The following is a 14,832-nucleotide window of genomic DNA, read 5'->3' as shown; positions in this document are numbered from 1 at the left end:
TGCATCGCTGTGAGAGTTGAACTATAAAGAAAGCTGAGCGCCAAAGAATTGATGCTTTTGATCTGTGTTATTGGAGAAGACTCTTGAGAGTCCCTTGGACTGCAAGGAGATCCAATCAGTCTATCCTAAAAGAAATCAGCCCTGAATGTTCATTGGAAGGATTGATGCTGAAGCTGAAACTCCAATATTTTGGCCACCTGATGTGAAGAACTGACTCATTTGAAAAGACCCTGATGCTGGGAAAGAGTGAAGGCAGGAGGCAAAGGGGATGACAGAGGATGAGATGGTTGGATGGCATCACCGACTTGATGGACATGAGTTTGAGCAAGCTCCGGGAGTTGGTGATGGATAGGAAAGCCTGGCGTGCTGCAGTCCGTGGGGTCCAAAGTGTCGGACATGACTGAGTGACTGAACTGAACTAGGGTTCAGTTTGAGCTAAGTACTGTTCTAAGTCCATTTTCTTGTATTAGCTAACTTAATTTCTAGCTAATAATGAAATTTCTACCGAATTCTAAATAAACAGCTGGTCAACTAGTGAGGTAGAGATGAAACTCGTGAAAGGTTGTTGTTGAACCACGCAAAGATGTCAGCATCCTTGGCCTCTGGAGAAGTATTCAATCCGGGGCCAGAGACGAGGCTTGATTGCTCAGAGCTTTTGTGTAATAAAATTTTATTAAAGTATAAAGGAGATAAAGAAAGCTTCTGACATAGGCATCAGAAGGGGGTAGAAAGAGTACCCCTTTGCTAGTGTTAGCAATGGAGTTATATACTCTCCAATGAATCCAAAGAATGTCTGGAGGTTGTAAAGACCTCACCAGACCTACTCCCATAATTTACATTCTAAAATAACAGAATTAGCCAGAAGGTTTAATCCAGAGACTGTCCTCAGGCAGGATACATAATCCTAAGGAATGTAGAGGGAAAAAAATGTTTGTTCTTTCTTCCTCCTTGAGAATTCCAGACCCTTCTCTCCTTGGGGAGAGAAACTTGTCTAGGAAATGACCCTCTCACTTGGACAACATTTGCATCAACATGTACAGGCTACTATATTTAAAAAGGATGACCAGCAAGGGCCTATTGTATAACACAGAGAACTGTGCTCAATGTTGTGTGGCATTCTTAACGGGAGGAGATTTGGGGGAAGGAGAGATGCATATATAGGTATGGCTGAGTCCCTTTGTTGTTCATCTGAAACTATCACATTATTAATAATCTATACTCCAATACAAAATTAAAAAGTTTTAAAAAAGAAAAAACTGAAGTTATAGAGTGAAAATTTTTTAACTGACATAAATTCCTCTCAAGTCAATTAGACTATTTACTGAACTTTTTCTGTATAGAGCTCTCTGAAAACACACATGAAAACAACTTTCCAGGTACAAATAATTATAAAGTTAAGGTTTTATAATAGGTATGTCTTCCAAAAAATGTTATATTATTCTGTTTCTTTCTTTCTAGTATGAGATGTAAGTTTTAATATATTTTGTAGGCATCACCACTTCTTAGAAACCATTTTGTTTATTTTACTTTTATTTTAACATACATAAAGGCAGCTTGTAATTGCACTGGATACAAAAGACAAACAAATAAACACACCTTATTGCACTTAGGAAATATTTCACATGAAGTATTGCACATGATAGAATTGTATCAGGAAAGCCACAAATTGATAAGCAGATAGAACTATTATTTTTCCAGATTTGAACAATACAGACTTTTTCCTGAGAGACATTTGCCACATCACATATTGCACATTTTCCAACACGTTTATCTGTTTTACAAATATTCCTCATGTTCTTCTTGTCCTTACCTTTGTGAGAGACTGTATATAAGGCAATACTTTATATACTTTTGAAAAAGGCAAGTTTACAGTGAAGAAGTGAAAAAAATAACATAAATACCTAACCACCCCATTCTTTGGGGGAGAAATGACAAAAAAAAAAAGAAAAAGAAAAGAAAAGAAACTTGACAAACTTCTTTAAAAAGAGAGAAATATTACAAAGCTTCATTTCATAAGCATTGCCCATTTACTAATGTCCTTGGAGTTAGCAAAATGCATTTAGACTAAATCTCTGTGCTGCTAGTTAAAATTTTCTTTGTTTATGTTCAGTTTTTAATACCACCATCTAATTCCTTCATACAGTACAAATGCATGAAGGGCATACATTGTTTGTAGTCATTCAACAATAAATAATAACTCTAAACCTAGTTATTTTATTATCTCTGAATCAAAAATATATAAAGTGCACTCAAAAGCTTTGCAGTCATTTATCTCATCCTTGGACAAGATTTATCAGTCACCTGTGACACTTTCAGATCATGGCAGGAGTACTCCATAATGCAGACATGCCTGGAATTTTTCTCCCTTTTTTCCAGTCTTGTGTGGAAGAAAGTTTCCCAAATAATACAAACGTTTTTTTCTCACAAAGTCTTAATGGGAAACTTCTGACCAGAGAGCGGCATTTGCCCACAGTTGTCATATTTCCTAGAGTTCCATGTTAGAATGTCTATAAGCAAATATGATTCCTCTTTATTTGGAGGGTTTGCTACATATCCAGTGTAAATTCTTGTCACATTCTGTGCTGCTGATCTCTGCACTGTTCAGAACTGCACAGTTCTCAGACCCCGTAAGGTTGAACCTGTCAAACAATAAAGAAACCGGAATTAGTTTCAGCCTATCATTTCCGTTCAGTTATATGAAAATCAACTTTGTGGTGGTGGTGATGGCTTCTGCTTTTTTTGTTGTTGTTTTTTTTAAGATGTAATGCATGAGGCAAGTATGCCAGTCAAATGATCACAGAACAATCTGTAGAGACAGTAGACAAAGATGGAAAAGAATAGTATGTGGAGAGAAGATACAAACTTAAGAGTGAAGAGCTCCATTCATTTGGCTGGTGTGTCACTACAAGAGTGACTCTTATTCATTTTTGAGTGCAGAAACCCTTCGAGAAACTTCCCAGAAAGTGCACACGTTCAACAATCATGCATATTAGTTCATACAGTTATGGGGGGTAACAGCCCCTGGTGCCCATTTGTGGATGTGGGGCATACTAAGGATTCTTTTTCTAGAGATTTAAACTAGTTCTCTGAATCTCTCATTTTCATGAAACTAGAGACCTAACAGTTCATTCACATCTGAGTGACAAAGATTAATACTAAACTTATACGGTGTCCTTCAAACTTGAAAATATACAGGTAATGGAAATTAAGTAAGCATCTTTAATTTTGGGGCAAGTTTTCTCTCAGACCCATAGAAGCTTCTAATTATCAATAGGTATTGGAAATATTGTTCTTTATCCCTGTGGATATGAGAACTGGGAAAGTTAAAAGGGAATTCCTTTCCAAAAAGTATCTTGTCAATTAAATAAAAATATTAGATTGGAAATTTTTTTCACATCATCATAATTATACCTGGAATATTTGAATCTTATTTCACTAGAATTTACTGAGATCAAGTTACTAGAAGTACTTATTGTATGAACTCCAAGCAGATAAAAAAGGATATTACCATTAAAGCCCTTCTTTAAGAATTCCATAGTTTAGCTGTCCTCAACCATTTTGGTACCAGGGACAAGTTTCATAGAAGATAATTTCTCCATGGACTGGGGCAGGGGGATGGTTTTGGGATGATTCGAACACATTACATTTATGGTACACTTTATTTTATATTTTTTTTAATCAGCTCCGCTTTGAATCATCAGGCATTAGATCCTGGAGGTTGGAGACCCTTCCCACAGAGTATAACATACAAAAGAGAATGTTAAAGCTCTGCTTCTAAGAGCACAACCCTCATAAAGAACAACACTTTGAAAGAAAAAACAGGAAAGCTGCCAGCTTTGGGAGCTGGCAGCCTTGGAAGCATAAAGAGATATCTTGAAACTCACCAGTTGTTAAATTCTTGGCCATTTGACCATTTCCACTTCTGGCCAGCTTCATTTTTCAGCCCGATCCAGTGTTCAGCTCTACCCACATGTTGTTTTAAAAAGTTCTTGAAGGAAGAACAAAGGAAGTGTATGTTAAACCACCCCTCTTGGTATGTATGTAATACATTCTGTTTTTCAAATCTGCAAGTAGTAAGCATTGTAGCTCAGCTGATCATTTGTATTAACTAATGATTAATAGTGCGATGTGGGTTCAGCTCATTTGGATTTCTGATCTTTGAAGCTAAACACATCACACTTAAAGACTACACTGGACTCTCATTTGGACCTTAGACTGATCATGTGGTTTCTTGTGACTAAGTTTTCCCGGGTCAGAGACAGACAGAATATCTACACTTAGAAGGAAACAGAAGAAAATCACGGATTAGCTATATAAAATAAAAAAGAATACCAACACTTTATGGAATTCTTTTTGAATGCCATCTTACCATGTCCTCTTTAGAATCAATGACAGCAAGCGTGGCACCATGTTTGGAGCAAAAGTTTTGGGCCAAGGTCCAGTTCTTTGTTTTCTTGGAAATAAGGTAGTATTTCCCCTTGTGTCCAATCCAATCATCTGAGCATGGAAACACATGGGTGTTTGGTGGCGCTGATGATGCATATTGTCCTGGACAGTTGTACTGGCCCACTGTGAACATAAAAATGGTGTGTTTTAGCAACACAAGGAACCAAGTACCCATAGGGTACAAAGTAGTTCAGGGATACTCTACTAGGTGATAAAGGAAGAGAGGAAAGAAGATGAACTAAAAAAAAAATTTTATGGAAGTATAGTTGACATACAATATATTAGCTTCAGGTGTACAGCACACTGATTCAGAATTTTTATAGGTTATGCTCCATTTAAAGATATCAAAAAAGGAAGGTAAATTCCATAGAGAGCAAGAAGGCAGTTTTTCACTTTATCTGATCTCTTATTGTACCTCATCATCATTGTACAAGGTCTAAGAAATAAGAGGGTGTCACTTTGGTCAGAAAATGGTGGGGAAATTTAAAAATCTTGAAAATAGTCTTTTGACTCTAGTTGAAAAGGGGTATAAGGTATAGGGGTTGGCTGAAAAGTTGGTTCAAGGTAACAGAAAAACTGAATTTTATGGCCAGCCCTATATTATAAATTCCAATTAAGGTTTTGCATTTGAATGCAGAGGGGGAAGAATTTGAAGACGTGATAGATATAACTCTATATGGCAAGGTGGAGGAGAGAATACTAGCAGAGTAGCAATTCAGAATACAAAAAGGTTTATGGCTGGGGAATGTATCCTAACATTGTAAAATTTCATGTGTGTATAAAACACAAATGAATCTTGGTATAGCTGTATGCTTCAAATACCGTAACAAAACTAGCTCTTGGAAGCTTCTAGATATATTCTTAATTATCTCAATTATCCATACCCACTATTGTGTGTCTTTTGAGATAAGAGACTGTCCAATTCCTGATTAATCTATGGCTTAGATATCATTTTTTAATCAACAATGAATGGGCAGCCCACATTTTTCCAATTAAATATCAATTTGTTTAGAATCTAAATCAACCCTTTCTGTTCCAGAGTTAAATATCTTCTCACATGTAATTTTATCCCATGGTATTATATAAATCATAGACAATTTTTAATAGTTCTAAAGCACTAGAAAACTAGAAAAGTATTGTATCAGTTATCTAAGGAATGTGGAACCATATTTTATATTTCCTAGGAAATTGACCATGTACGAAAAATGAGATGATTTAAGATTAATCAGAATTTTTGATGAACTCATGAAGTGCAGACTCACCTGATAGAGCAACGAGAGCTATAATGAGAGTGGTGATGAAGACCACGTTTACTACAGCACATGGGATAGGAACTTGAATGGACCCTTCATGATATGTTGCAGAATAAGTCCCAGTGGCATGACCTGAAGAGAGAAAGTGGATGATGAGGCAGGCTATAGAAGTAAGAAAGAGATATTTGATTTTCTCTTGAGGCATTTAAAAAAATATATGTCTCCCTACCTTCTTATGTGAAATTTATAAGTTACGTTTCCTCAAATTTTGAATAAGTTATTTTTGGCTAGAAATGAAACAATCCAATCACAATAATGAGATTATAAAATATTTGCCCAAATATGTACTGAGTAGCTATGAAAATCAACATATATTATAATTGTATTCTTTAAGGTTTAACTAGACAAAGAGATGCTGTTTTCCTTCAAAGCAATTTACTATGCAATGGATGTTAAGACAACTTTTGCCTCTTCTGAAGGTTGTTTTTCCCAGCATAGATCTGCTTTCAAATTTTCCAAGAGAAGACTTTTCTTCACTCCTATCTGGTTCTATTTCTCTCAACTTGTTAAAGCAAATCTTTATTTTCTCATCAGCATACAACTATTACCAGAAGCAGCGCTTGGTAGTTAGGGTAGCAAGTTCAGAGCTCTCTGTCTAGTTTCACTTCTCACCATGTGAGACTCAATGAAGGGGCTCAAACTCAATGCAGGAACATCTCTGGCTCCTCAGCAGGTATCAACACATCCAAGTAGCTCATGGATGCCAGAGTCCACTGGCTTATCCACTGGACTCACACTGTTGGCTTGGACATCCAGTGGATAAGCTGAGGAGGTGATTCTCTGATTTTAAGTTATATCATTAGTTCATTAGTTAGGGCTATTGTTATTCACAGTTTGTTTTATCACCTAGGCAACAAAACATTCCCCTAAGAGTATACTTCCGCTTTGGTTACAAGCCCTGTCCATTAATGGAGAAATTTGAAAACAAATCCTCTAGTACATATTGAATCCCTCAAGGGTGGTGCTCAAAGATTGTTCACACTGATAAAGCTACAAGAGCAGCATAGACTTAATATTCATAAATCAAGTATTCAATAGAAGATTGGGATGATTTCAGGAAAAGTTCACAATTCCTACAATTAATTCCTTCTTATTTCAACTATGCTATTATTGAATGGTTTTATTCTTAAATATACATTTTCTTTCAGGAAGTTCAGCTGAGTCATCAAGTTATGGGTATCTGGTCACCAAAAAATTTGTGTGGCTTGCAATATCCACACTTGATTTTGTGTTCCTAAGTGAAAGATAGTTTTATCAGAGGCAATGAATGCTTTTCTAAAGCAAACCATGCTAGTAGACACATATTCAGAAAACAACCCCCTCCTTTAGGTATTTTCACCTCTGTTGTTCTGAACACATTCTTTGTTACTGGATAGTTGTGTTTACAAGTAAACTCTAGTTCCTACCTTCTAGTGTTTGGGGCACCTCATTAACATGAGAGGAAGAGAGAGAGAAATGAAATAAGTCAAGAAAGTTTCACCAAAAAAGTTATTGGAAAACAATGGGAAAATCCTGGTGACAAGAGATGAAAAGGTCTGTGGATAGATTAGACAAACAGAAAATGAGAAAAGTGATACAGAAAAAGTGTAGATTTTGATGAAAAATAAAAGAAAGGAAGAAAAATGTCTGATTCATATAGAATTTGAAGTCCACGATTAGAAAGGTGAAATAGAAAAGTGAGTGCCAAAGAAGTGATGCTTGCAAATTGTGGTGCTGGGGGACTCTTGAGAGCCCCATGGAGGGCAAGATCAAACCAGTCAATCCTAAAGGAAATCAACTCTGAATATTCACTGGAAAGACTGATGCTGAAGCTCCAATACTTTGGCCACCTGATGCAAAGGGCCGACTCATTGGAAAAGACCGTGATGCTGGTAAAGATTGAAGGCAGGAAGAGAAGGGGGCAGCAAAGAATGAGATGGTTAGATAGCATCACTGACTCAAGAGACATGAATATGCACAAATTCTGGGAAACAGTGGAGGACAGGGGAGCCTGACATGCTGCAGTCCTTGGGTTCACAAAGAGTTAGACACAACTTAGTGACTGAACAGCAACAACAACAAATAGAAAAGTGAAATGGAGGGAAAGAGTACCCATAGGACTAGAGAAGAAGACTGTGTTTTCAAGAATTCTTTATGAGGTTCTCACAATAAATTGCCTTTGGACACTATAAATATTCAGATGCTTATATGGCTATTCTCTCAAAGTCTGGAAACCTGTGTTCCTAGCAACTGGAGGATGTTTTCTTGAGAACACAAGATAAAGCCCATGAAAATCACACAATGGTACAAGGTTCAGCCAGTCAAGAATGAAAAATAGAATTTTTCATAAAGAGAGGCAGTGCTTCCTAAGGGATGTCCAGATGGCTATGAAAAAATGATACTTCACTGGGCTAAGGAGGGGATTTTCTAATTAAATCTGAAAAACTGAGATGGTATAAAATAAAACAAAGACGTAGATTTTTAAGAAGTTTCTAAAATTCACCTTTGTGATTTCATTTTGTGTCTCAGGTATTCTGTGTTCACATAGATAAAGAAATATTTACTTCTTCCCACTTTCTCTTGTATCCTGATCAAATAGAACATAGCCAAGTTTTTCCACAAAAGGCAAGCTTGATTTTCTCCCTAACTACTGGTGTATATCATAGATAGATATAAACATAGATGTAGATATTACCAGTATTTAGAGAAAAAGAATCGACTTACTTTGTTGTTCTCTTTTCAGGTGCAAGGAGCTGGTCTCTGTTGCAGAAAAATCTTCAGAATTCATCTTCATCCTTGTCACAATCCCCCTGGTTAATCCCACGTGGAGCCAACCTACAGTGAAAGTCTCTGCTGGAGCTCTTGTTCCGTCTCTGTGTCTTTGAGATACCTCAGCATTTATATTCAGCTATGTTGTCTCCACCCCCTTCCTCTCACCTCCTAATCGCTCAGATACTCCTGTTCTCTTTAATTTATGCTCCAGAGGCTCAGACAGTTTACAATGTGTTGTTGTGGTGAGCTATGGGTTTCCCCTGCCATCTGAAATGTGCTTTCTCACAACTGTAGGTGCAATATGAAGAGGCAAGCGGGAATTTCCCAGAATCTGAGATATCCTTTTTAAATTTGTAGAAAACAAATAGTTTAGGAAATAGAATATCCAAGTAAAGAATTAAAAGTTAGAGATTCCTATATTTGAGATGGAAATAATTTGAAGAGTCATATTTCCCTGGAATCTCATTCATTCATTAAATCATACGTTTAACAACTAATATGCATTGAACATCTGCTATGAACCCAACACCATTTGGGGTTAGAAGATTTATTGTTGGTTAAAAAATCTATCCTCATGGATCTTTCTCCAGTCTGGAAGTGTTTTACTTAGCGAGCTATAAACTGGCTTTTAGAAATGTGCCATTCACTTCTTCCCTGGGAACTAATTTCTTAAGTTATTATCTAGTAAGTAGTTGCTTTAATGCAGGAAATAGAAACCTTGTGGCTGGAACTTCCTTTCTATGTTCTAAAATTGTTTATCTTAAATGATCTATTTCATTTATCTCAATTTTCAGGTTATATATTACTGTCATTTGGACTGCCTTATTTCCCCTCAGTAATATCTTTTTATTCTATTTTTCTTCCATTTGCTAGATTAGAGTATAATTACTATAAAAATATATTACCATAGTATCAATGTCATCCAGGTAAATTAATAAGCTCAATGCAAAAATAAATACAGAATGTCTATATCCAGTGATTTAAGGAGAGGATCAAAATACTGCTCTAATTAATAATTTTAGTACTCAAATTTTGTCATTAATGTGACTTGAATAAAGATATTCTGTTTTCAGAATAAGGCCTTTGTGAAAATGTTATGGTCAAGTGGGTAGGAAATTAACATCTACTGTAGGCTTGGGCTTCTCCTGTAGCTCAGTTGGTAAAGAACCTGTCTGCAATGCAGGAGACCCAGGTTCAATTCATGGTTTGGGAAGATCCCCTGGAAGAGGAAATGGCAACCCAGTCCAGTATTCTTGCCTGGAGAATCCCATGGACAGAGGAGCCTGGCATGCTACAGTCCATGGAGTTGCAAGAGTCGGACACAACTTAGCAAGTACACCACCACTGTAGACTGCTGCTGCTGCTGCTAAGTCGCTTCAGTCATGTCCGACTCTGTGCGACCCCATAGATAGCAGCCCACCAGGCTCCCCCGTCCCTGGGATTCTCCAGGCAAGAACAATGGAGTGGGTTGCCATTTTCTTCTCCAATGCATGAAAGTGAAAAGTGAAAGTGAAGCCACTCAGTAAGTGTCCAACTCTTCGCGACCGCATGGACTGCAGCCTACCAGGCTCCTCCGTGCATAGGATTTTCCAGGCAAGAGTACTGGAGTGGGTTGCCATTGCCTTCTCCACCACTGCAGGCTAGTAATTATCATTTAACACCACCATTATGGCAGAAAGTGAAGAAGAACTAAAGAGCATCTTGATGAAAGTGAAAGAGGAGGGTGAAAAAGTTGACTTAAAACCCAACATTCAGAAAACTAAGACCATGGCATCCAGCCCCATCACTTCATGGCAAATAAATGGGGAAACAGTAGAAACAGTGACAGACTTTACTTTTTGGGCTCCAAAATCACTGCAGATGGTGACTGCAGCCATGAAATTAAAAGATGCTTACTCCTTGGAAGGAAAGTTATGACCAACCTAGACAGCATTTAAAAAGCAGAGACATTACTTTGCCAACAAAGGTCCGTCTAGTCAAAACTATGGTTTTTCCACTAGTCATGTGTGGATGTGAGAGTTGGACTATAAAGAAAGCTGAGCACCTAATAATTGATGCTTTTGAACTGTGGTGTTGGAGAAGACTCTTGAGAGTCCCTTGGACAGCAAGGAGATCCAACTAGTCCATCCTAAAGGAAATTGGTCCTGAATATTCATTGGAAGGATTGATGCTTAAGCTGAAGCTCCAATACTTTGGCCACCTGATGTGAAGAACTGACTTATTTGAAAAGACCATGATGCTGGGAAAGATCGAAGGTGGGAGTAGAAGGGGACAACAGAGGATGAAATGGCTGGATCACATCCCGATTCAATGGACATGAGTTTGACTATACTCCAGGAGTTGGTGATGGACAGGGAGGCCTGGCATACTGTGCTCCATGGAGTTGCAAAGAGTTGGAAAAACTGAGGGACTAACTTAACTGAGTCACTATTATCTCACTCTTTTAGTTTATAGAACATGTCATCATCTGAGATTTTGTTTTTAATTTTTACATAAATGCATATTTTCTAAACTATCAATTGTTTTATTTACTTCCCTCACTGGGAAGTAAGGTCTTTAAGAGCAGGGACATGGTTGTATTTTACAACAATGCATCTCTTGTACCTAGAATAGAGCTTAGAACATAGGAGTTCAACGAATACTTGCTGGATGGATACATCAAATAATATATGTGAATATCAACTCAAGCACTTGTTACCTATGCAGATTTGCAGATATACAACTCTACTGGACTTTGGCTTTGTTAAGTGTACAATGAAAATATTAATATCCAACTTATAAGGCTTTTATAAAGAAAACATCATAAATGAGAAAATTAGTTTTCTACCACTGTGTTTGCATAGATTAGGCCTTTAGTAATAAGTGAAGAAATAACAGTTTGATTAAGATCATGGGAAAGAAAAATTCCTCCTTTGATGGAAGATGTTAACAGATAATAACTGAGCAGTCACAGTATAGTTGCTGATATGACTTAATGTGACTCTTGTCTGTCTAGACTACAGGTGAAGAAGTTGTAGTCTCTTATAACTCTAACAGCTTTTGTGACACCAAAACACTTATTTGTGTTCAAGTTTTCTTATTTCTTCAGTCATAATCAGGTGAATGGATACTATACATATATACTTATATAAACATGGTTATATATATATGCACATGCATAAATACTTTATACGTATTGTATATTTATGTATAGTGTATGTAATAACATATGTATACTATATGTACTACATGTTATATACACTACTATGTAATACATGTAATAGATCTTCCCTATATATATATGTATAATATGTGTATTATATGTTACATGTGCCATTGTACACAGAAAACTGATGTCTGGTGATCTGATTTTATGAAAATAAATGTCTTTAAATGTTATAACATTGATCAAAATCTGTTATTTTTGTTCTGAAATCATTTTTCTCTATTTGTTTTTTATGAAAGCAGTATTTTGTTGAAATTAACACTTTGCAAGGTGGGAGTAATCAGACGCTGAAAACATAAAACCTAATCAAATTACCAAGAACATATACTATTGATGGGCTTCTTAGGTGTATCCACTGGCCCTCATACTATTCAATTCAATACTTAATTGAATACCTCATACCTGATATAATTCAAGTCTTCTGCAATAACTTGAATTTCATTGCAAAATTAATTTTTTTAATTTTATTTTATTTTTAAACTTTACAATATTGTATTAGTTTTGCCAAATATCGAAATGAATCCGCATTACTCCTCCCTCCCCTTCTGCAGTCGTTTTTTTTTTAGGTGTAAGAAATCTGCCTTATATTTGAGAAAGCAGTCAACTTAAATCCATGCAGAGGTGTGAACAATGAATAGGAGTTACCAAGCACAATTCTGGTTGATACCTGTTGTCATGATGTAATTATTAAAAGCCTATAGTTTCTCTTGCAAGAGTGTCTTCCCATGTGAATTCTATGTTTATATTACTAATCAGTGTTTGTTAAATCAAAGAAAGATAGCTCACCTATGAAATGGCACTAAATAGGACAAAGCAAAGTGTACAGGGTCAGGGCGATGTAAGAGAGACTTTGGGGTCAGAGGGTATTTCGGTTGCTCTTTATTCATCTAAATATGGAAGCCAGCTTCCTGTGTGGTCACCCCTGATGGATTCAGTTCTCTGAAGCAAAGAAACACATAAAAACCCTAAAGAAACCAAACTTGTGCAAATACACTCTTTCCTTACAAAACATACATGGTCATAATATATAACTTTCACTTTTTTAGAGATCTTTCTGAAGTTTCATTTCATAAAGAACATATCAAAACTTTGAGGGCTATCACAGGGCAAAGATTATCATTAAGATTTCACAGTTCAATTGAGAAAACTGAGACTTAGATAGAGAAATTAGTGCCTGGACAAATTTGGAAGAAGCCACTACAACTCAAAACAGTTCTCCTTCACGTTTGACCTTATATGAAGAATCCGGGGGAAGGTTCCAGAAAGGAAATGAAGTAATGTGAGCTGCATGCAAAGTGGTACAGAGAAGACAGGATATACAGTCCTTATTGGGCAGCAGTTCAGCAGAATCCTTTTTGGTGGCCTACGTTTACAGAAACCGCAAACTTCAGACCTGATACAATTTCCGGAGACAACCTGTTCATCTTTTTTTTTTTTTTTTTAAGTTTCCTTTTTCTTTCAATGGGTGAGTTAGGTTTCTAAACAACTTTTAATCTTCTTGAGAATCACGGCTTCCATTTTTTGTTTGAATTAAAACAAATTATGCAAATTGGTCAAATTTATTTTGAAATCACAGGTGTGTGAGTGATCTCATATTGGTTACCATAAAAGCTCAGAAGAGGTAGCCTTAAGTAAATAAGTGGGGAATTTCCACTGCTAACCACTTTCTTACCTTCTCTTCTCTTTGAATTGACTCTTTGAACTTTCTAATTTTCCTCTTTGGTGAAATATCTTCTCAAACACAGAAATGAGTTGGTTTGGAAAGTATGAGCTGGTATGTTTCTTCTTCCTAACTTGACATAGTAAAGGTGAAATACAATGTTCATTATTATGTAAACCTGGACTCTGAAAAATCTATTTTTGAAAGTAAAGGACATAAAAGAACTATACCAAGGATAAGATATATCTTTATGTAAATTAATTCCAGTCTACTTACATGTAGAAAATATTTTGGGAGAATATTCTCAAAGATAGTAGTATAGAAATAGCAAATATAACATGTAGAAATTTTAGGTAGATAAGGGCCTGTGTCACTAAATGATGAAACAAATAATTCTATTTGTATGTGAATCTTGATAGATGCATGATGAATTTCAACAGAACTGCTTCTCTCACCTCCTTTGGATATATTTATATCTACTAACATAGTGAGAGAAAAACCTCCAGGCAGAAGACATCATCGTTCAGTTGCTCAGTCATGTCTAACTCTTTGTGACCCCATGGACTGCAGCATGCCAGACTTCCCTGTCCTTCATCTCCCAGAGTTGCTCAAAATCATGTCCACTGAGATGGTGATGCCAGTTAACCATCTTATGCTCTGTTGCCCCCTTCTCAAAATCTTTCCCAGAATCAGTGTCTTTTCTAATGAGCTGGTTCTTCACATCAGGTGGCCAAAATATTAGAGCTTCAGCATCAGTCCTTCCAATAAATATTAGGGTTGATTTCCTTTAGAATTGACTGGTTTGATCTCCTTGCAATCCAAGGGCCTAAGAAACTTCTCCAACACCACAGTTTAAAGCATCAATTCTTCAGCACTCAGCCTTCTTTATGGTCCAACTCTTACATCCATACATGACTATTGGGAAAACCACAACTTTGACTGTACGAACATTTGTCGGCAGGTAGAAGACACTCAGGAATTATGACCACTCTTTTGCTCAATAAATTTGAAGTTCAAATGTATTAAACTATTTCTTGATAGATTTTTCTGGCCTTTACTGAGGCAAGATGTTAGGGAAGGAAGATGAAACCCATGAAAAAGGGAAGGTCAAAGCAGGCATGAAATGTCATAAGTGTATTATGTATAGTTTTAAGCTAACACACTTGACAATTTAAGCAAAATGGGCATATCCTAGATAAACCTCTTCTACAATTAAAACAAGAATTTTTAAAAATCTTAATGGTTTTATAAATTTTAAATAGATTGAATCCATAATTGAATACATCTTCTTTGGGAAATAAATAAAACACAAAAACATAAGTAAAACACACCATACTCAGATAGTTTGGGGCATCTCAGGTGACTCTAGTGGTAAAGAACCAACCTGCCAATTTAGGAGACATAAGAGATGCAGGTTTGATCCCAGGGGCAGAAAGATCCACTGGAGAAGGAAATGG

The 14,832-nt window shown here is 36.4% G+C and overlaps 1 protein-coding gene across 1 annotated transcript; it reads right to left on the bottom strand.

Moving 5' to 3' along the window:
- Positions 1-1,512: 1,512 nt before the first annotated feature.
- On the bottom strand, positions 1,513-8,610 carry LOC147372759 (early activation antigen CD69-like). Its single transcript, XM_086404241.1, has 5 exons — positions 8,463-8,610; positions 5,709-5,831; positions 4,370-4,569; positions 3,885-3,988; positions 1,513-2,639 (listed from the first exon to the last, which is right to left on the bottom strand). Exons 1-5 carry the CDS (start codon positions 8,530-8,532, stop codon positions 2,531-2,533), a joined length of 606 nt encoding a protein of 201 aa, XP_086260367.1. The 5' UTR covers positions 8,533-8,610; the 3' UTR covers positions 1,513-2,530.
- Between the last annotated feature and the right edge of the window lie 6,222 nt (positions 8,611-14,832).

This window comes from Bos grunniens, chromosome 5 (assembly GCF_055505025.1).
Source record: "Bos grunniens cultivar Pamir isolate PY7600 chromosome 5, Bosgru_T2T1.0, whole genome shotgun sequence".
In the NCBI taxonomy this organism is placed as follows: Eukaryota; Metazoa; Chordata; class Mammalia; order Artiodactyla; family Bovidae; genus Bos; species Bos grunniens.
This window is presented reverse-complemented; position numbering and strand designations above follow the sequence as displayed.